General features: G+C 40.0%; 1 protein-coding gene across 2 annotated transcripts; it reads left to right on the top strand.

Moving 5' to 3' along the window:
- The first annotated feature begins 591 nt into the window (after nucleotides 1-591).
- Nucleotides 592-23,492, top strand: exoc3 (exocyst complex component 3). Of its 2 annotated transcripts, none has more exons than XM_035170232.2 (16): nucleotides 592-785; nucleotides 1,319-1,510; nucleotides 3,663-3,882; nucleotides 5,771-5,943; nucleotides 9,124-9,336; nucleotides 9,616-9,794; nucleotides 11,245-11,361; nucleotides 14,164-14,281; nucleotides 14,738-14,863; nucleotides 17,162-17,262; nucleotides 17,963-18,073; nucleotides 19,506-19,647; nucleotides 20,205-20,327; nucleotides 20,564-20,725; nucleotides 21,725-21,846; nucleotides 23,096-23,492. In XM_035170232.2, exons 2-16 carry the CDS (start codon nucleotides 1,367-1,369, stop codon nucleotides 23,298-23,300), a joined length of 2,256 nt encoding a protein of 751 aa, XP_035026123.1. In that variant the 5' UTR covers nucleotides 592-785; nucleotides 1,319-1,366; the 3' UTR covers nucleotides 23,301-23,492. The 2 variants fall into 2 exon arrangements, with proteins under 2 accessions (XP_035026123.1, XP_035026122.1); XM_035170231.2 differs by having other exon boundaries at nucleotides 593-857.
- Nucleotides 23,493-23,592: the final 100 nt, after the last annotated feature.

Here is a 23,592-nt window from a genome sequence, read left to right as displayed (position 1 = left end):
TCATTAACGAATACACTCACAAAACATGGCAAGAATACTGGGATTTAAACAACACAGGAAGACATTTGTACAACATTCAAAACATGTAGGCACTGGTGAGAGGAGCAGAAGAGAGAAAGTCATTACTCGTCTGAGAACTGGTCATACAGGATTAAATGATAGACTTCATAAAATAGGCAAGCACCCAACCGGACTCTGTGAATACTGTTAACAACCGGAAACTGTCACTCATGTACTGATAGAATGTAATAAATATAATGAACAAAGAAAGGAATTAATATCAGGATTAAAAGACGAAAAGCAAATCATCACATTAAATTTTTTTTTACGAAAGACAAAAACATATACATAATCTTCTTAACAACTATTTAAGAGAAACAGGACTTAAGGAAATAATTTAATTTTAGGTTATTTGTCCGGTTTTGTTTTTGTTGTTTGTTTTTATTTATTTATTTATTTTTGTTTGTTTGTTTGTTTGTTTACTGCTAATCTACTGATCCACACTCCAGTCCAGAAGGTGGCGGTAATGCACCTATAAGCTGGTTTGCCAACCGCCAATAAACACTACAAGAAGAAGAAGAAGAAGAAGAAGAAGAAGAAGAAGATTTTCACTCTTCAGAAACCAACGGCCGACGTCACGGACACGACGTACGATCTTAATCCACACTCCATATCAGCTGGTGGCGGTAATGCTCCAAATCGTTGTTTGCCAACCGCCGATAAAACCCCAAAGAAGAAGCAGAAACCGCTGTAAGGAGGAAGTGGAACCATAACAGCGCAAACACGTACTTAAAATTCTCGTTATATTTGTAGACATGGATTTCATCTTCATCATGTTTATGCTTTAAATCCCTCTGGTAAGGATATTTACTGGGATTGTATAATGAGCTTGTTTCACAGACGTTAAGATAGTGTTAGCCTCTTTCGGTTTGTTGTTAGCTTAGCTTATGCTGTCAAGTGTATTAAACTGAAAGATTAAATTTAATTTATGGGCTGAGCTAATGTTTTAATGGACACCTTGTATGTCACAGTAAATAGTATAACCGTCTGTTAGAGTAAACGCTATGCTACTTTAGGTAACCGCTTAGTCGTTAGCTGCTTGCAATATAATGTTTAAACTCGCTGCTACATTGAACCAGTTAGGCCATGTAACAGTGCAACAACTGAACAGCTCTGAGGAGAAGATGTGACAAAGGATGTGGCATAACTGTCCCTCTATGCTTCCTGGTCAATTTGTACCATGTCCCCATAACCTTACACATGAAGTGATTGTTGGTGTGTGTAACACTCTGGGTTACACTCTGTGTTTCTCTTTAAGCCTCGGAGCATTTACATGAAGCCCTCAGATACGATATAGAGAAATACTATGGAGGAGACAAGTCGGGAGGCGGTTGCCACCGCAGTGCAGCGGGTGGCAGGAATGCTGCAGAGATCTGATCAGCTGGACAAAGTGGAGCAGTACAGACGAAGAGAGGCTCGCAAAAAGGCCTCAGTGGAAGCCAGGCTGAAGGTGATGTGTTAACAGACAACAGGGTGCAATAAAGGACACACACCTTCATTTCATGTATTCACTCACTCTTCTGTTCACAAATAACTGTTTTGTAAGTAAAATCTCAGAAGCTATTGGAAAGCCTCACATTTTCTTCAGATGTCAGCCATCTGAAAACCAAATTTAATCACACTCATATGACAAAAGATAGTGAAAAGCAGGAATTCCTCACCAGTCCTCAGAAGCTGGGACCAGGGAATGGTTGATATATTTGCTTGGTAAATGATCAGTGATGAAGATTTGATTTTAAATGATAAATTAATAAAGTTGTCAAGTATTCAAAGAATATGTTAGTGAAGCTTGCATGTCAAAGTAACACAGCAAATGCAGTTAACGTGACTTCATACCAGTTAACGATTCTACTGGAACAAACTTCTCTTTCCTTCCTGCTATCTCCCAGTCCCCCCCCCCCGGTCTTCCGACCTTTAAAATGTCTAGCAACATTGTATTTGTCTATGTTTGAGGGCTTTTGCATTATTTGGGTGTAAACATGTTTACAAAGTGCTCCCCAGACAGAAAAAGGGCAATTACAAATTTAAACCAGAGATTTTATAAAAATGCATTAGATCTTACTCATCTGCAAAAATCTGACAACAGCAAGATTTGAGAGCTTTTGGTAAGGGCAGAGATGTGCTGCAAACAAATGCATGTGATTTCCACAGCAGAATTAAAAAATGTCCTCCCCCAGCATGCTCCGCCAGGCGCCACCCCTTGCCTGTTGTTGTTTTGAACTGCTGCTTTCTTTATATGTGGAAGGTGAACTTGGAAACATTTCCAGAATATTGGAATGTTCATTTTTGAAAACAACTATATAAAGAAATCAAGCATTCATTTGTTTGCATTTTGTTTATAATTGACACAATAGAACCACACTGATAACTAGAAATACCAAACTGCAGTTGTATGCCTCCACCAACCAGTGCAGTGTCAGTTTACATAATTATGTTTTCCTGAATCATATGAGGACCCCATGACATTTGACGACGCAAACCTAATCAATTAATCCTTAATGTAAGTGGTCAAAATTTAACTAAATTCACTTAAGGCAATATTGAGATATCATCATGTTTATAAGGCCAAAAACATATTTTGAGGCCACCCTTGGCCTTTCAAAACCAAAAATTGAGTCTGTTAATCTGCGAGTCTAAGTGAACATTTGTGCAAATGTTGAAAGGATTTTTTAGGTGTCCTTAAAGGGGACATAGCAGGCCCATTTTACCACAAGTTGATATGGTTCCTTGGGGTCTTAATGAAATGTCTGTAACATACTTTGGTCAAAATACCACAAGGATCATTTAAAACAGCACCCTTTTTACCCTGTATAAAACAGCCCTCCACAGAGTGATCCTTTTGAGTGCCTGTTCCTTTAAATGCTAATGAGCCAGCCCCCCTCCCCTCTCCCCCATGATTTTAAACGATATAAATTACATATTTTATATGATATAAATTATCAAATATGCATCCCATACTTTGTATTCCCCTTCTGTTGTCCTGGAGTTTTAATTTTCCCAATCACATAATTAAATGTCCCCCTCTGCCCATCCACTACAAGCGCACACAAGCAGAAAGAGAGGGTGGGGGCCTATGAAGACCATCATTTACCCCGAACCCCGACATTCAACGGGTACAACAACAAGCGGAGAAAGCAGTATCGCGGGCTGACCTTATATATACAGTCTATGGGGCTGACCAGCGGAGAAATGCACGTCCCGTGTGAACAGCCAGGCGGCTGCGCGCTTGAGAACGGCGCCTCGCTGCTTCCGGTGTAAACCCGGCGTAACGAGTGTGGGGGGGCGGGGGGGATGAGGTGGGGGGTGGGCCAAGACCATGTAGGGAGACTTCCAGTTCCTTGTTACGACACAAAACCCAGGAAGCTCAATCGAGTCGCTCAAGCATGACATTTCTGACTTAGAGGAACCATAACAAAACGCGCAAGTGTTTTTTTTCCAGAGTTTTTGGGTTGGTAGACATGCCAGATACCCACATTAACGTGTAGAAGCACTAACAAAGTGGAATTTGCATGCTATGTCCCCTTTAAGATAATGCTTTCCAGAGAAGAGCAAATTGAAGTAACAATGATGTCTGTTTCTTGACCACCCCTAACGTTCTTCAGGCAGCCATCCAGTCCCAGTTGGATGGCGTTCGCACTGGTCTGACCCAGCTGCACAGTGCCCTGCTGGATGTCAAAGATATCCAGAGCTCATTGGCTGATGTGAGTAAGGATTGGAGGCAGAGCATCAACACCATTGAGAACCTGAAAGATGTCAAAGATGCTGTAGTTCAACACAGTCAGCTGGCCTCCGCTGTGGAAAACCTTAAAAACATTTTCTCTGGTAAGTTAATTTCAAGCCCACACAAAAGATGTGACTCATGTGTTACCAATCACAGGCAATATCAACAGTAGACAACATTAAATCTCAGTTGACTGAAATTGCACATACTCTCACCCAATCAATTGGTCACAGAGAAAAAAATCTGCTCATTATGTCCAGAACTAGATGAGCCACGGTGCATTGAGTGCCCTCATTGCATATTTAGTGGTCACCTTTTAAATTAAAAAAATATATAAATAAACATAGTATTTGCTACACATTAAAATTATTCAATCAAATTAATTTAAGTGCTTGTTCTAATATGTTTGCACTCAAAGCATCAAACGTTAAACCCAGAGCTGATGGAGCATCTCAACACAGACGGGTTATTCTTCTGTTTTTAAATGATGTGTCATTTTGGCTGTTGAGCTGTGATATTAAAACTGCCGTTCACACTCAACTTTTACATGGCATGAAGCTGTAACTGTGTTTGTCTGAATGGTCTGTTAATAGAAAATGGTTTGTATTCATATAGCTAGTTTCTAGTCTTGATGACCACTCTGAGCACCTTACACTACAGTTTTGCCATCCACACACACACACACACACACACATTTATACAGTTCATCTATGTGAAGCACTTTTAAATACAGTGTAGCACTCTCCACCACACATCATCATTTAGACACTGCCGGCACAGTCATCAGGTTCAGTATCTTGCCTCAGGAAAGTTTGGCATGTGGAACCGGGGAGACAGGGATAACACTGCTCTACCTGAGCCACAGCCACAGTGTTTGTGCTGCTCCAGGGGCACCAGTGGCGGACCTGCCGGTGTTCTCTAGCGAATGCCAATCCAGCCGCACAGTGCTGGGCTATGAGCACAGGTACCACTCATGCATGCAAATTACTCGCTTTTTTGCATCTCCCGCTTTTGTAAAAACGATTTAGGTGAATTGTGTAATTCGTGGAGATCCGACGAGGTTTTATTTTTCGGGGGGGTATAAATGAGTGCCGGACGAATGTCCATATTTCTCTCACAAATAATCGAGAGTGAACTGCATTGAGCAAAAAAATGAATCTACTGTAGGGCCAGGCGCCTCGCACGAGCTCCACTGACCGAGTCAGAGTGCCTCCAGCCCGGCTACGCCAGGGACACACCGGAGGCGAAAGCGGCGAGAAGCGAAAATTCTCGTGCTTCTCTCACTATTAACCTAAAGACCAATAGACGTGTACCCTACGCAGAGCCCTACGCCGTACCCTGACGTGCACCTCCCCAAAAATGTCTCGCCTCCATGCTTCGAGGCGATGCAGACCGCAAAAGCTGTGATTGGTCTGCTTTGTAGCATCGCATTTCCAGCAGACTCTGCACCATTTTTGAATTGAATTGAAGGAACAAACATGTACGACGTCTTTCTTTTCTGCATTGCAGTTTTTTAGGGAATAGTAATTGCTCTTCAACATCTATCAGCTCCAACTCCAACACAATACGCTTGTTATCACTCGCCATTGTTCTGAAGTAAACAGAGACGCCAGAGAATTTGTAAATAAGCGAACCAGAAACCGGAAGACACTTAACACTAGCATAGAATTATGAATGCATGGCACTGTGCGTAGGCTATGTGCGTACTTAGACGCAGAAGCATGAATTGGGCTTCACACTTGTCTGACCAAGTGGTCGGGTGATGGATCCATCAATTGTCCAGTCAAACTGGAGACTCCTGCTCTAGAGAAGACACTATTATTGCTGAAACATCCTGGGCCTTCGATAGGTTTGAGGCAACAAGGAACCCATGAATTCTGACTCTGTCTCATCATGGAAAGAAAAAGTTCTTGTCTTGACCCTGTTACAGATGAACTTCTCTCCTGCTATCTCTTAAGCAATCTGTCTGTCACTTTTCTGTATTTACAGTACCTGAAATTGTTGCTGAGACGCAGCAACTGATAGAGCAGGCAGACCTGCTGCAAGCCCACAGGAAGCTGATAGAGCTGGAGTGTTCACGGGATGACCTCATGTATGAGCAGTATCGTATGGACAGCAGGAACACCAGTGACATGAACCTCATCTCGATCTACTTTGAAGATGTAAGTAACTTAACTGAAACACCAGGGAATCGTATAGCATCAGTGTGGTTTAGGGCTGCAACTAACGATTATTTTGATAATCAATTTATCTGTTATTTTTTTTCAATTCATTGGATAAAAATACAAAAGCTACATTTTACTCTTTCCAGCAGTTTATTCCAAAAGCAACTTCATCTTCTTGTACAAGGCTGTTTCTAAATGTATTACAGATTTCTGCAACTTAATTAAGATGATAATTTCAGATTCCGATATCTACATTTTAATTCTGACTAGTCATTATCCAAGTTCAAGATATCTTTCTTGTTTAATGTCTTTGAATGTCTTCGCCATTTTTCAAACGCTGACAGATGGTGTCGTTAATTTTCTGCCCCCACCTCAGGAGACGCTGCCACAGTGTGTGCCTTATATTGTATCAGACCTGACTAATCGATTACTAAATTAGTTGCTAAATATTTTTTTAATCTACTATAATCGATTCGTTGTTGCAGCCCTAGTGTGGTTAGGGAGACACTAAACATTGTAAGAAGTGTGTGTGTGTGTGTTTTGTTACCTTGATAACGTATAATTAATGTGATTCAAACAGCACACATATTTTCATTGATTAATCTCTTATCTATTCCACGTTTTGGACATTTTGGATCACTGTTGAGCTTCCGTCACTAATTCAGCCCTTCCTGATCAGATGATGTTCTTGTAGTGTGAATAATTTGGAGGACCTGCCAGATTTTACTGATGGTGTTCTAATAAGGATCCAAAGTAAAAGTGTTTTAAAAGAAAATGTTTTCAGGAGAATTGCGAGCATGTCTTATCTCTGTTTTAATGATGAAATCAAGGCTGGGAAAAGTACATAATGTTGACTTTACCATGTAAGAGATCAGATTATTTCAATACCTCAATATTTTCTCCCCCAACATTTATTCTCCCTGAACACAACTAGCGGTACCCTCTAACAATTTGAGGTAGATTGCTGCCTTGGACCAAGCAGCAGTCAAGGCACAAAATACAAGTTTAAAGTAAAAAAAAGGTTGGGTTTATTTTTCCTAAAATGTTTACATTATATACAAACTCGGGCTGCACAATATATAGAAAATGTATCAACATTTGCGATATAACTGACAAAACCATAAACAAACCCGGGGGAGAACAACAGAAAAGGTAACTAAATCTCAAGGCAAAGATACCCGAATCCCCCCCACGATGCCAGCACTTTTAGTTCGGTCCTTTGCTTGAGGACCGAACTAAAAGTCCTTTGCTTTGCATTAAACCAGGCTCCACCCTCAGCCCTGGGGTCTCATTTATAAAACATTGCGTGGGATTCATACTAAAAGTGTACATGTGCACAAACGCCGGAATTGAGAAAATTCCGATTTATAAAACCGTGCGCACGAACACCTGAACGCAATGTTCACTTTATAAATCAGTCCACCTGGAAACGTTCGTACGTGGATCTGCATTCAAGTCCCCCCTCCACATGCCCACTTTCAACCATAAATGGTCAATGCAAAGCACGTCATGAATATTAAATTATGCTGCTGACCAATGGGTTTCCAACGTGAGTCATAACAAAGTCACGGCATCAAGCGATGAGAAGAGGAAGCGAAACTTTCTGACACTGACATCAAGGTGTTTGTTAGTGAGGTGGAGGTGAAGAGAGATTTTATGGGACAGCAGTGATGTCACTAATAAAGAGAATACACTGATACTCTGCTGCTGTTAACACAATGTGTGAGAGTGAAGACGATAGAAAGAACAGAGCATGAAATAAAAAAAGATCCAATTCAAAGGTGGAGGCAAAAAAAAAAAAACTCTCAGAATTTGAGGGAACTTGTTGTATTGTCTGTTCGTATTTTAATCATCCAAAACTGCAGGATTATTAAATTCAGAGACAGCTGTGATGTCCTCAATCTATAGAATTTAACAGAATCATTATTATATGGTTGTGTTTGTACTGGGATGGTTCGGTTCCGTCGGTCGATCTGTGTGATACTGGACTCAATTCAGCACAAAGATCACAGAACACAGATCTATAGAATCTATATCAGCTGATCAGACATCGCTGAACCCTCGTTTCCTCCTCATCCTTCCATTCGCATGCATCCATCACGCAGAATCACGCACCAGTGTCACGGCAGTATTTATTTATTTAGAGCATGGGACCGATTCCCTCACATCAGTGGATCCTAACCTCCACTCTGGGATATTATTTGGAAAGTTTCTTCATTTCTTGTAAGTGATCTCCAGTGCGCTCTGTGCGCTCTGTGCCTCTGTGCGCCTGATGGCACAGTCACGTTCACTGCAGCGATTTGATGATACACATGCACAGTGTTAGAAGATATTATTAAAACTGTTAATGACTCGGCTCTGTAACTCCGCTGTTTAATGGAATCTGAACGTAATTAGCTGTAAGTTGTTTTATATATTTTTCAATTAAAAGGTTCGTGTGGAACAGATATGTCGCGGGAGCACAACTAACCCTGTTGTTTAATGTGGATCAATAATCTGCTTCAGTTCACCACCTCACGTCTGCGTCGCCACTTTCCCGTCTCCAAAACGTTCGTACGCATGGGTCAGAGTTTGCGTGGAAATACGCAAATTTTCCTGTCAAGTTTGTTTTTATAAATCCCAACGTTTGCGTGAGAAGTGGGGTACGCACGTTTCAGGCCCCGTTTTGTGCGTACGCAACGGTTATAAATGAGACCCCTGGTCTTTTGCCGGACCAGGAAGGACAACTCCAGGCAGATAACTCAACTGGGTTCATGTTACACCCACCTCAGTTACTTTTTTCCCCTGTATCCTGACATGAGTGCAGATACACCATCATGTCTTTTTTAATACAAAGATTTATCTTTACAAGAATAGTGTGTAGATATAGACCATTTTCACTTTCACTAAGTGCAGAGACATCTTTGTTGTAGGAAGACTTTGTAGTGAACAGCATATTCTTGCTGCAGGAAACATCAATTACTAATAAAACAAGTTTAAACCAATCTTCCTATATAGAAATATCAATTCATTTGAAAACAATGACCGTCATTGTAGAGTTAGTAGATTTAGTCTTAAACTACAGACAGTTCATTTCACTTTTGAATAAACAAATGAGTTATCTTTTTTTTTTTATTTATGTTGCCGCATAAATTAAATATTTAAGGTTGTCAGATTATAGCCTCTGTTCTTTTCCAGGTTCAGGGCTTGTCAGATGAGCTGGCAAAACAGTTATGGATGGTACTGCAGAGGTCCATGGTAACAGTTCGCCGTGACCCTACTATGCTGGTGTCAGTGGTTCGTATCATTGAGAGGGAGGAGAAGATCGATCGGCGTATGGTTGACCGTAAAAAGCAGACTGGGTTCATCCCACCTGGGCGACCCAAACAATGGAAGGACAAGATGTTTGTGGTAAGAAGAGGGATCAGAGTAATCATTTTTTCTCAAATTTATGAAGATTATTATTTTGGCAGTTGGATTGAAGTTTATTTTTCCCTTTGTACTCAGTTTGCTCCCTGCGTCTAGTGGTTTTTCTTCACCCGACTCTTCATCATCTACTTCTGATGAGAATTCATCCTTCTCTTCTTTGATCCCCTCATCCTCATCTGGCTAATCCTGTTCTTTTGGATTTTGTTGTGGAATAAACCTCAGACAGAGCCATGCTCACTCAGCCCTGTGTATCTGTTGTAGGTGTTGGAGGGAACAGTCAGCACTCGCATTGAGGGCTCCCAGTCGGTGACGAGAGATGAAGATAAAATGTGGCTGGTTCGTCTTCTCGAAATAACCAGGAAATATGTTCTGGATGACCTCATTGTTGTCAAGAACCTCATGGTGCAGTGCTTTCCCCCACACTACAACACTTCCAACAGGTAATGGATACACAATTCGAAGTGAATCACTCAGTTTTTCTGTCAACACGGAGCAGGTTTCAGACACATTCCCTCACTAGTCCACTTTTGTTGGTCCTATGTATATTTTCACTGGCTCAGCAGCCAACAATTTTATAGGGGCCCTATATTGCAACATTTATAGTGAAAAGACATTTCAGTCGTTCCGTTAAACCAAGCCTATTCAATGATTCTCCCCATCACATTTGGGGTTTCACTGAAACGTCCGATAAACTAATTCATACCGTCCAATAGGTGCTCCATTGGATTTAGGTCAGTGGAACATGAGGGCCAATCAATGGCATAAATGCCTTCAGGATCTGCCTACACAGGGGTGACGAGGACAGTAGCAGAACACAAAACGATGTCCACTAATGGGACCTGTCCTTACTGCACCATGCAGCTTGATTGGCTTTTGTCAGAGAACACCAGAATAGACAGGTCCGCCCCCGGCCCCCCATTGTCTTCTCAGATGAAAGCATGTTCACACTGAGCACATGTAACAGTTGTGAAAAAGTTTGGCGACGCCGTGGTGAACGTAAGCTGCTAGGGGTGGAACGGTACACAAAAATCACGGTTCGGTACCTACCTCGGTTTTTGAGGTCACGGTTTGATACGTTTTCAGTGCAGTAGAAACAAGGAACATAAAACAGATTCTTGTAATTATTTTTATTCAACCCTGGTTAACTATGGCTGTCACTTTCCTACTTAAGTTATTTTTTACAAAAGTCTAATGACAAAATAAACACTCATTCAAAAATAGTAAAATAAATATCCATTAAGGTGCAGCATGTAAAAAATGTACTGTACCTAAACTTCACTGTTATTGTATTGTATGATTATCATTATTAAATATATGTATTAGGATTTTTTTTTTTCCTTCAAAGAAATGTACTTGTCCACATTGTTTGCAGAGAGGCTTTGATGCCCTGCTGGCACTAACAATGTCTCCGCTGTGGAGAACACTCTCACTCTAGAGACAGGTTTATAAAGGGCTGGTTTGACTTGCTGGCTGAAATGCGGACGAGAGGGAACTTGGTAACGGTTTCTAAATGAACAGATTAATATCCCTGAAGTTTACTGACTTGGTTCTATACTGTCATAATTAAGTGTTCCCTTAACGAGCAGTGTATATATGTATGTCTATGTAGGTAGATTCTAAACCCCACTGCGCCTGACGGCTATGCCACCAGTGTGTATGACTGATGTGTGATCTATCCTATACATCTATATATGTATGTATATGAGTGAATGTTTATGTGTGTCTGTGTATATACTGTATATGATATGTATCTGTGTGTATATATGTATGTATACATACATACATACATACATACATACATACATACATACATACATACATACATACAGAGTGCATGTGTACAGACCATTTAAACATTAACATGTGCAATTTTGCATATGTGTTTCTCAGGTTTTTCAGTCTCTACCACAATGCTGTGTCCACTCGTGTCAAAGAACTGGCTGCTGAGGACTTGGAGGCAAATGAGATCGTGTCCATGTTAACCTGGGTTCTCAACACATACAAGAGGTACACAAATAAATGTAAATACTTATAGCTGTATGTGAATTAGGTATATAATTTTGGACTTTCACCAGTTCAAAGACAGAACTTTATTAGTTAGTCAGCACATAGAAAACAAGGGGTTCAGTGCATTTCTAATGTGTATTGTCAATATTCTGATGTATTTTCCATGGTGTCTGTGCGACAACTCTCCATGGTGAACTCGATAAGATATTAGACAATGAATCAACCCCAGTATGTATAGATGAGTGCTTGCCTCCACTACATTAGGCTTTATCACAGTAATTCAACCCCAATATGATGATTGTTTGTACGGATGCACGATGTTAACTTTTCCGGCCGATACGATCACCGATAATTACATGCTTCACATGGCCAATACCGATAATAATTTCACGTTTCTTAAAAAAAAGTTCATAGCCTGCAGTTTATGCTCACCTGAGGGTAAAATTGCAATATATATATATATATATATATATATATATATATATATATACATATACACACACTACCGTTCAAAAGTTTGGGGTCACCCAGACAATTTCGTGTTTTCCATGAAAACTCACACTTTTATTTATCAAATGAGTTGCAAAATGAATAGAAAATATAGTCAAGACATTGACAAGGTTAGAAATAATGATTTTTATTTGAAATATAAATTTTGTTCTTCAAACTTTGCTTTCGTCAAAGAATGCTCCATTTGCAGCAATTACAGCATTGCAGACCTTTGGCATTCTAGCTGTTAATTTGTTGAGGTAATCTGTAGAGATTTCACCCCACGCTTCCTGAAGCACCTCCCACAAGTTGGATTGGCTTGATGGGCACTTCTTGCGTACCATACGGTCAAGCTGCTCCCACAACAGCTCAATGGGGTTGAGATCTGGTGACTGCGCTGGCCACTCCATTACAGACAGCATACCAGCTGCCTGCTTCTTCCCTAAATAGTTCTTGCATAATTTGGAGGTGTGCTTTGGGTCGATTGTCCTGTTGTAGGAGGAAATTGGCTCCAATCAAGCGCTGTCCACAGGGTATGGCATGGCGTTGCAAAATGGAGTGATAGCCTTCCTTATTTAAAATCCCTTTACCTTGTACAAATCTCCCACTTTACCAGCACCAAAGCAGCCCCAGACCATCACATTACCTCCACCATGCTTGACAGGTGGCGTCAGGCACTCTTCCAGCATCTTTTCCCCTGTTCTGCGTCTCACAAATGTTCTTCTGTGTGATCCAAACACCTCAAACTTTGATTCGTCTGTCCATAACACTTTTTCCAATCTTCCTCTGTCCAATGTCTGTGTTCTTTTGCCCATATCAATCTTTTCTTTTTATTGGCCAGTCTCAGATATGGCTTTTTCTTTGCCACTCTGCCAAAGGCCAGCATCCCGGAGTCGCCTCTTCACTGTAGACGTTGACACTGGCGTTTTGCGGGTACCATTTAAAGAAGCTGCCAGTTGAGGACCTGTGAGGCGTCTATTTCTCAAACTAGAGACTCTAATATACTTGTCTTCTTGCTGAGTTGTGCACGGGCCTCCCACTTCTCTTTCTACTCTGGTTAGAGCCCGTTTGTGCTGTTCTCTGAAGGAGTAGTACACACCGTTGTAGGAAATTTTCAGTTTCTTTGCAATTTCTCGCATGGAATAGCCTTCATTTCTAAGAACAAGAATAGACTGGCGGGTTTCACATCAAAGTTCTCTTTTTCTGGCCATTTTGAGAGTATAATCGAACCCACAAATGTGATGCTCCAGATACTCAACTAGCTCAAAGGAAGGCCAGTTTTATAGCTTCTCTCACCAGCAAAACAGTTTTCAGCTGTGCTAACATAATTGCACAAGGGTTTTCAAGGGTTTTCTAATCATCCATTAGTCTTCTAAGGCGATTAGCAAACACAATGTACCATTAGAACACTGGAGTGATAGTTGCTGGAAATGGGCCTCTATACACCTATGTAGATATTTCATTAAAAACCAGACGTTTCCACCTAGAATAGTCATTTACCACATTAACAATGTATAGAGTGTATTTCTGATTAATTTAATGTTATCTTCATTGAAAAAAACAGTGGTTTTCTTTGAAAAATAAGGAAATTTCTAAGTGACCCCAAACTTTTGAACAGTAGTGTGTGTGCGTGTATAATATATATATATATATATATATATATATATATATATATATATATATATATATATATATAAAAGTGAAGTAACGCTGGCTGCAAGCGCCTTGTATTCTCGCCATACATCTTTGTCGCGATGACAGACTCTAAGGTGACTTATGAGATTGGTAGGGTTCAAATTTGCAAATGTTTTTCCCCATCTGAACCTTTGCACATTTGTTGCAAATTGCAATCCTACAGTTACTCTCAGAAAGTGTGAAAAACTTCCACACCAGCGACACAGTTTTCAGTTCCGATGGAAACACATCACGCAGGTATGGACAGGCACGGATGTATGATGTCATGAGCACGAACAGACGCGCTGTGCTTATCGGACATCTTATCGGCTATAATTTCCGATAAATAAATAATAATATAAAATTCCCATTATCGAGCTGTTAATATATCGGACTGATATATATCGTGCATCCCTAATTGTTTGTATGATTTCCCTTCACATCTAGACTCTAAATTACAGTCTACTGATAATGTTGTTATAAAACATTAGTAAATCATATTTACCAAAATATCCAACAGTTAATTTAATGTAAAATATGTATCAACTCATTATGTGTTATCACAAGCTTATAGAATCCAAGAGGCACCTGCAGATGGAAATAGTAATGAGTCAAAGTCTGTTCATGTGTATGTTTCAGTGTGGAGATGATGGGCCATCCAGAGCTCCATTCAGAGTGTGACATCAACCAGCTGGAACCTCTGCTGCCTCAGGATGTGGTGAATGACCTGCTCAGCAAATATGTCAAGACTTTTACAGTAAGCACCACACACCAAGAGGGAAGTGAATACATTTTGACTAAATTATTCATTTAGTTTGGTGCCTTTATACACATCATACTTGCCTATATTTCATTTGGAACAATGTTAGAAAATTATCCTTTTGTTTACTTCAGAAAAGTGCACATGGTCAACTGGACTTGCTTGTGTTTCTTTTCATCGCTCATCCAAGAGTTTTCTTCAGTTCTAACCAACTAATGGGAGGTTTTTAGGTTTTTAACCTCTGTGGGTCTGTACCTGTGTTGAAAGTTATTATGTTAAGCAGGAAGGTCAGTGAAACCCCCACTAGTTAGTGGGTTGCTGGGGGCCGTTCCAGTCAAGGTGCGAATGGCTTGTTGATACCTGTAAATCGTAGACCCACTCTGCTATTGTGTGAGTCATTAGGGTCACAGTGGTTTGGGTGTTTTTGCTAAGTGTGATTGTCCATGTCTTCAGTCAAATATAACAGGCTGGCTGAGGAAGGCCCTGGAAACCGATAAAAAAGACTGGCAGAAAGAAACGGAGCCTGAGGCTGACCAAGACGGATACTACCAGACCACACTGCCTGCCATTGCATTTCAGGTACCCCCCACACAAGCACACTCTCAATTCACTTCAGACCATGCTGTATTCCTGACCCTGAATAAACACATGAATACATTGTTATTGGGATTGAGGTGCTGGCTCAGGAAGGACACTCTGGCCTTAAAAATAATTTCTGAGATATATTTCAGTTTGCACATTAGCCATGTATTGCACTGGCAGAAATTAACATTTATCAGTCAAAAAGTGAAAACAACAACACTTTGGCAGTGAATATACATGATGGCTGCTGCTGAGTGAACCTTGTGTGTTTGGCTGCAGCTTTAAAAAAAACAGTTTTCTATGCAGAGCAAAATCCAAGAATCAAGATAAGAGAACTTCACACAGAAGAGGAATTAAAAAAGAGGAAAAACATTAATAGCTTTATTATCCAAAAAAATAGCTGTTCAACTCCAGTAAATCAATCAAATTTTATTTGTATAGCCCATATTCACAAATCACAATTTGTCTCATAGGGCTTTAATAAGGTGTGACATCCTCTGCACCCTCGACCAATGAATCTGCAAACGTTAAGACACAAGGTCTCCGGGGAAGAAGTCAAGTCAGTAACATGTATCGATGAGACATTAATGTCTTTAATGTGATAAAGAGGGAGAAGAGGAAAGAGAAGCTCCATGTGTCCCCCGACATTCTAGACCTATAGCAGCATAACTACGAGCAGGTCCAAGACAAACCTGAACCAGCTCTAACTATAAGCTTTATCGTAAAGGAAGGTTTTAAGCCTACTCTTAAACATAGGGAGGCAGACACCCTGTCTGCCTCCCGAACTGAAAGTGGGAGATGATTCCACAGGAGAGGAACTTGATAGAATTTGATGATCAATAGTGTTGAATGCTGCACTAAGCTGATCTGCTGCATCTAACCAAGTTAACTTCACAACACAAACGGGCTAACTCAGTCACGCTGACCACAGAGGGGCAACAGAGACCACGCTGAAATTGCATCTGACCAGATAACGCTGGCACAGTTGTGTGAGGCGATTTAAGAAAGTAATGCGGTAGGTGCTCCACAATCCTGCACAGCTTGTCCATGCAGGACTTGGGGAGCCCTTGAGAGGATGCCATCAGGTCCCACTACTTCTTGCCTTGAGCTCATGTCTCACCTGGGTTGTTGAGAGGGACAGATTTGAGCACTGGGGGTTTGTGCTGTAGGGGGCTGGTGGGTAAGGTGGTGTCTAGTCTAGTAGGTCTCACATGTCAAATACTGCTCATGGACACAAGAATCCAATGAATTTGACTTTTTCAGAAATGTGTCTATTTCTATCTATTTCAACAGAGCATTTAAAATGGTGTAAAAACTGCAGGTACAAATGCAGTATGGTTATATCTCCTGTAAAATCGTCTCAGGAGAAAAAACAATACAGTTAATGCTGTGATATGTTGTTACTTCATTATAGTTTGTGCCAAAATGTAGTTCACATGTCTGTCTCATGTGGAGTTCATTATGAAACTATTAAGTTTTTAAAAAATGTGCAGGAGACAGCTTAAATAAGGCAACACTGAGTTAACCATGAACAAAAACTGTTGAGAGCAGTTTTAAGTTGCAGCCTAAGTTGCCATGGCAGCATATCTTGGGTTAAACCTAACCTCCTTTCATAGCACCAGTTAATCTTGAAGTTACTCCCAATGTAACAAAGTCACCCCTGAAGTTCCCTGATAAGCTAGTGAACTTGCTTCGTAGTACAGGCCCCAGATGATGAGTCGTACAGGTTTTAACCAGATTCAGAACCAACAAATGTGTTGTTTTCAAGCCTCGTTAATTTGCCGCTGCTCTGCAGGAGTGTACTTTTGTGGAGGAGGGTCCCCTCCAGTCTTCTTTATATAATTATTTTGCTCTTGGCTGCTGCAGCATCAAAGCCACTTCATTGTGCTCTTGTGTACCAACATTCTCCTAGAAATTCCAAATTCAGTTGAAGACTGACTCACCAAGGCCTTGCGCATGTAATAGTCTTAAGATGTAAAAGATAGCCTTCTGCATTAAATTATCTTTGTTTATCAGGGTCTCTGCTATTTAAATGGTACATGCATACAATCATTTTGCAGTGTTCACTATAACAAAATCGATACAAATGAGCTACAGTAAATTTTGTATTTCAATTTGGACACATCTGTGAACATTGAGCCATTGTGACCTATGGTTTACTGAAAAAAGTGGAAGGGTTTGAATATCTCCTCCTTTTTTGCTTGCTATTGTGAGTGATAAAAACATTTTCTAACAACATTAATTTAACTGATTCTCTACCTCATTTTCATGTATTTTCACATCACTCTTTGTCAGATGTTTGAGCAGAACCTTCAAGTTGCTGCACAGATTGATGGGGATTTCAAAGAGCAAGTTCTGAAGCTGTGCCTGAAACAGATGAACACTTTCCTCATCAGGTATTTTTGACTTTCTTACTAATATCTTTTAAACATATCATTTTAGAATCATGGGATTTATTCACGATCACCAACAGCCAGGGGCCTTAATCTAACTACCCTTTTCTAAAAATTTGAAAAGGGTAGTTAGATTGACCTGCTAGTAAAGGTATCCTGATTTCGATGTGGTGTTATTTTATTTAAATAGAGCTTTTAAAGATCAGTTTATTTAACATTTTAAGCTTCTTAACTTTTTTCTCCCAGTTGTTGTGCCAATGACTCAAATTTAAAAAGCCAAACACAAATGTTTGCAACACTTCCTGTACACGTTTCAAAATAAAAGCTCTCCAGCGTTTCTGTTGACTGAATTAATTTACTTTTATTCTGAAATATTTGCAGGAGATGCACGGCTTCAGTTTTAAAAGGTTATTAAAAGTTAACGTAAAGAACTTTAGGTGATGGACAGTAGTTTCTGTTCTGCCTGTAGCACTTAATGGAAAGCAAGCAAGAAAAAATTACCAATTTAGTCAGCATAGAAAGCTGTCAGAATCAATTTAGATTGATTAAAATTTAAAATTTCCTAAAAAGCATAACATGGAAACATAGGTAGAATAATAACATTTATAATATTGTTTCTATGTAAAAAGTGATGAATTGAATGAATGCCTGCAATAAATCTAATTATCAGTGTAAACCTCACAGATGTTTGTGTTGTATGTAGGTACAGAGAAGAGGCAATGGCCTACAAAGAAGACCACTTGAGAGACAGAAAGCTGCCTCTGTGTTACGTCCAGTACATGATAGCCATCATCAACAACTGCCAGACATTCAAGTAAGAATTGATTTTGTCCATGCTCTAGTGTTTACACTTTTTTACATTTTTGTCAGAATGTCAAAATGTTTGATGCATGTCCATTTCAGTTGAGTTTGTTCGTCATAACCTAAGGTTATTATTTTGGGGGAATTTAAGCTGTTTCATGAGGTTGCTACCTAAGAGATAGAGAGGGTGATCCCCCTAACCAGAACGTCGGAGTGTTCGATCCCTGTCTCCTCCAGTCTGCATCCTGAAGCCTCCTCAGGCCAGATGCTGAACCTGAATTGCCCCTGATGGCGGTACCCACAATGTATGAATGGTGTGTGATAGAAAAGGCTTTTGTATACAAGCTGTGCATGAATGGGCCAATCTGACTTTTACTGTCAAGCGCTTGGCATGGTCGATAAGACTTTGAAAAGTGATTTACCATCACCATTGACAAACAGTACAGACCGTCTTTACAATTCAGTTCTGGCACAGGATTGTCAACCGGGATCCTGTAAAGAATTGTGTGCTATGACAGGAAGGATGATATGTAAATTTCACTACAGTTTCCAGTTTGGGTTGCTATGGAAGCCCATTGTGATGAAGAAAATAAAAATCCTGTTTCTCATAATTATGACTTACTATCTCATAATTATGACTTACTATCTCATTATTATGACTTAGTATCTCATTATTATGACTTAGTATCTCATATTAATACTATCTCAGGTATTCTGCATACCTTGGTTGTAACGAGTGGTTATTTGAGTTACTGTTGCCTTTCTATCATCTCGAACCACTCTGCCCATTCTCCTCGGACCTCTGACATCAATAAGGCATTTTCGTCCACACAACTGCCGCTCACTGGATATTTTCGGACCATTCTCTGTAAACCCTAGAGATGGTTGTGCGTGAAAATCCCAGTAGATCAGCAGTTTTTGAAATACTCAGACCACCAACAACCATGCCACGTTCAAAGTCACTTAAATCCCCTTTCTTCCCCATTCTGATGCTCGGTTTGAACTTCAGCAAGTCGTCTTCACCACGTCTAGATGCCTAAATGCATAGAGTTGCTTCCATGTGATTGGCTGATTAGCAATTTGTGTTAACAAGCAATTGAACAGGTGTGCCTAATAAAGTGGCCGGTGAGTGTATATATCACTGCAAATGACGAAAAGCAGCATTTTAAATTTTTATCTTTATCTTTTTTCATCTTGTTTTCAATTTCTTCTTTACCTAGAAGGGAGCTCTGAGCACGCTTACCTCAGCCAAATGCTATCTTGCTATGTCAAAGCAGTGTTTCCCATTAATTTTGTAGACTGTGGAGGCCTGCCATATTCTGATTTGTCCTGCCTTCATAATAAACCCAAAGATATTTAATACCTCTGTATTTCAAATGTATTTATTATACTGTAGTTTACTGTGTACCATATTCTAATTCATGAATTGTTTGTGTGCTCCTCAGGGAGTCCATCAACAGTCTGAAGAGGAAGTACTCTCAGTCACTAGATGCCACTGACAGTGATGCTGCTATAGAAAGGACGCTCAATGAGGTGGCTAAGGAGGGATGTCAGTTCCTATTGGACGAAGTCTTTCTAGACCTTGAAGTAAGGACATTTCAACTGTACTGTATTTATTGTTTATATGAAAGGTGTTTGTTCTATTTGTAGCAAAGTCTTTGTTCTATTATACAGAACAATTTAAAGCTCAGGCTTTTTCTCTCTTGAGCAGCATAGAAGACAGATTGGTAGTGAGCGCAAGGATTATTTGGTATTTTATTCCATACTTTTGAATTGGTGTAAGCGTAACTGAAATACTATTAAAATAAAATAAACCTGCCTCATCAGTTTTTTCACAATCAAAGTAAAACAACTTATGTAAAAATTCTGGTTTACAAGTAGTTAACAAAGTAAAAGTAATTGTTTACAGTTACAAATCTTTGCAGTGCCTTCACAGATGGTATTTATGTTGATGTCACTTGTTTTGTCAAAGGGACCACATGTGTGCACTAACCAATGCATAAATTAGCTTAAGACAATTAAAGCCCCTTTTGCATTCCATCTTAATTGAGAGTAAAATTAAGGCACAACACCAGCCTTTGACATAAGGTTACTGCAGTGATTAATGCATTCAGTTGGTTTCATTTTGACTATGCATTTACCAGAATCACCTGAATGAGCTGCTGACCAGGAAGTGGCTGATAGGCTCTCATGCTGTGGACACTATCTGTGTGACAGTGGAGGACTACTTTAATGACTTCAACAAGATAAAGAAACCCTTCAATCAGGTAGGAATGGCACTGACCTGAGGCCCTTAGCAGGATGTCTTCATACAATTCTAATGTTTGTTTGTTTGATGTAAGTGTTTGTCAGTGTGGAGCTGACTGACTTGAAAAGCATCCAACATGTGGATGTGATATATTGTCACAGATCCACAGCTGCCAGAGAGTTGTGAGTGCCATCTTGTGTTTTAAATAGAGATTATTCATAAGATCTAATGTCGTTTTGGCTGTGGTGTGCGCAGGAGATGACAAGTGAGGCCCTGCGCAGGGTGGTGGTGGAGTACATTAAAGCAGTGATGCAGAAGAGGATCACCTTCAAAAACGCTGATGAGAGGAGGGAAGGAGCAGAGAGGATGATCAAAGAGGCTGATCAGTTCAAGTTCCTCTTCAGAAAACTGGCTGCTGTGAGTTTACATATAATGGATTGTGGCATTGCAACATTATTCATGCATTATAATTATATAATGGATTATGTCATTGCAAAATTATTCATGCATTATAATTATATTAACCATTAACTACTTTGTAGGGTTGATTTTCGTAGACGACTGGTAGTCATTAGGCAACTAGTCGATTAGTTGTTGCACAGTTAGGATAATGATTTAATTATTTTAAAGATATTTCTTAGAGGCATCAGAAAATACTTACTTCTAGGCCTTAAAGATTGTTTAAAAAGTAACATTGCAAACACTGTGCTACATACCAGAGAATGTGAATGTTCACAATAATGAACACTTAAAAAATAAGCTATAAGTGTGGCTCATAGTCTGAACTTATAATGAGCGATAGATAATGCAGTGTTGAGCAATGTGTACATGCAGTGGTTGTACAATGTTTTTATGTAAATGATCTGGTATTTGTCCCACTGGGCATTCAGTGGGTCAGTGGACTACATTACAGCAAGCTGGGTATGTTTTTCAGGACTGGTCTCACTGACCTCTCACAACCAAATAAATGCACACTAACATTAAAATAGGGTAATGCAGATGTATTGCACAATATTATGTGTATTTAATCAACCCCCTTGGACATTTCCATCAGAAATGTTATTTTTGTTTTAATCCCTGAGCCTATGTAATGTTAGAGAAAACTGCCATGTTAAGTGGCTGGTAAACTACTGCCATTTTCTGAATAAGAAAACCTGTTTGAGATCGAATAATTATTAAATTTGCTGGATGACATGTCATTACTATCTAATAACCACAGGGACCAGCCATGTAAACCCTGTCCGTCTGTCCTTGACTGCACAGTGAATCAGTACACTGCTGTATTGTAGCTGAACAGATCCAGTGTGCACAATGATGGAGGGCTGTTCTGCTGCTCTCTCTGTTTAGCCAATGTAACCTGGAAATCCTGTTGGGTTTGGAGGGGCTTGCTTAACCTTGGTTGATTGTCATGTGTAGGGTGAAGACACAGACCGTCTTTGCGGAGCCATCACTGCCATTGCAGAAGTCTTTAAGCTGACTGACCCCACACTACTGTACCTTGAAGTCACCACTCTCTTGTCCAAATATCCTGACATCAGGTACACACACACACACACACACACACACACACACACACACACACACACACACACACACACACACACACACACACACACACACAATATGTTCCAAATACATATTTTTTGGTCATTTAATTCAATTTCATTTTTATAGTCAAACAATCAATCAAATTTTATATTGAAGACCATATTCACAAATCATTCTCATCATGTGTGACATCCTCTGCCCTTAACCCTCAACAAGAGTAAGGAAAAACTACAAACAGGGTAAAAAGAAGTGTAGAAGTGTAGTGAAGCTAATACAGGAGAAATGTGGTCTCTTTTCCTGATTCTTGTCAGGACACGTGCTGCAGTATTTTGGACAAGCATTATAGTGCCAAATCGTAACATAAATTATCTCATGGCACTTAAACATAGTAAGGTCAAAACCTTTAAATTATAGAGAAAGCAAGCACTTTGGCCACTGTGGAGCGAAAAGAACTCCCTTATCAACAGGAAGAACCCTGTGCAGACTCATTGTGGGCGGCCATCTGCCTCGGCTGGTTGGGATGAGAAGAGAAAACTGGGGAGTGAGGAGAGGTGGGTGGAAAGAGGGAAGATGAAAGAGAGGGGAGAGGCAGAGAAAGAGATGGGCAGTGTAGGCCTATAGCAGCATTACTAAGTGATGGTTCAGGTCTCACCTTAGTCAGCCCTAACAATAAGCTTTATAGTAATGGTAAATGGTCTGTATTTATATAACGCTTATCTAGTTTTGTTGAGGAGGACCGCTCTACCCATCAGCCTTTATCAAAAAAAGCCATTCAATTCTCCGTTTTTCATTCTCATGGGGGTTTTTTTATGTTCTCATGCACGCACCCACACACTTGGTTGTATGACAAAATAAGCTGCTCTTAAAATCAATATGTGCTGCAGTTGTCAGGTAAATTGTGAGGAAACAAACTATCTTTGTTAAATTAAAATGAATCTATAATAGCCATTAAATATTTATTCAGTGTGATAAACTTTCTCTCTGTCACATGTTAGAAGATCTGTTGTAATACCGGAGTGGACACAGGGAAAATCTGGAAAAGCAAAATGATTCCCCTAATCTATAAAAAATATCTGCTGCTCTTAATTAATTCAGCATTAATTGTAAACTAATTTCCCCCTGTCAGAATCCTGCAGATTAATGAATTTCCAGTGATCTGATTGGTCAGTAATTGGGCCGTTAACAGGTTTTGCTCTGTTGTCTTGAACTTTTTCTCTCTCTCTCTCCTACACTCCATAGGGAGGAGCACATCCAGGCATTGCTGGCAGTGCGTGGTGATGCCAGCAGGGAGATGCGCCAGATGATCATTGGAACTCTGAGTGAGAACAAAGTGTCCTACTCTGGTATCACACAGCCCATCTTCAAAGACATCACCGTGCCCACCATGACGATGACAACAATGACTACCATGACCTCCATGGCAACTGCAAAGCTGCTCAAATAAAACTAATAAACATGCGAGCATCTCCAGCCTAACCACCGTCAGACACAATAACATAAGCACATTTCTCTTTGTCCATCCAGCAACTGTTATCCCTATTAAACACAATTTGCTGTTTTGCGTTGGTCCTTTTCTTTCCATTCTAATCCCATGCCAGTTTCAACAAAAAAATAAAATTGTACTTGTTAAAACTGATTTACATGACTCCTTATTAGAGTTCAAAGCTTTACAGGAAGTGGTTCCCCACTTTTGCTTCTCTTCTTCCTTGTCTTCTTTGCTTTTCTGGTATCAAAGT

The sequence above is a fragment of the Hippoglossus stenolepis genome, chromosome 11 (assembly GCF_022539355.2).
Source record: "Hippoglossus stenolepis isolate QCI-W04-F060 chromosome 11, HSTE1.2, whole genome shotgun sequence".
NCBI lineage: Eukaryota > Metazoa > Chordata > Actinopteri > Pleuronectiformes > Pleuronectidae > Hippoglossus > Hippoglossus stenolepis.
Note: the sequence above shows the minus strand (reverse complement) of the source record. Positions and strands in the feature narration are given on the sequence as shown.

What these genes read in the sequence shown, in the direction of transcription:
- exoc3 (XM_035170232.2), top strand. Translation starts at nt 1,367, where the DNA reads ATGGAGGAGACAAGTCGGGAGGCGGTTGCCACCGCAGTGCAGCGGGTG. An exon ending in TCTCGATCTACTTTGAAGAT is followed by an intron (nt 5,944 to 9,123) that starts GTAAGTAACTTA and finishes GTTCTTTTCCAG; the next exon opens with GTTCAGGGCTTGTCAGATGA. An exon ending in GGAAGGACAAGATGTTTGTG is followed by an intron (nt 9,337 to 9,615) that starts GTAAGAAGAGGG and finishes TATCTGTTGTAG; the next exon opens with GTGTTGGAGGGAACAGTCAG.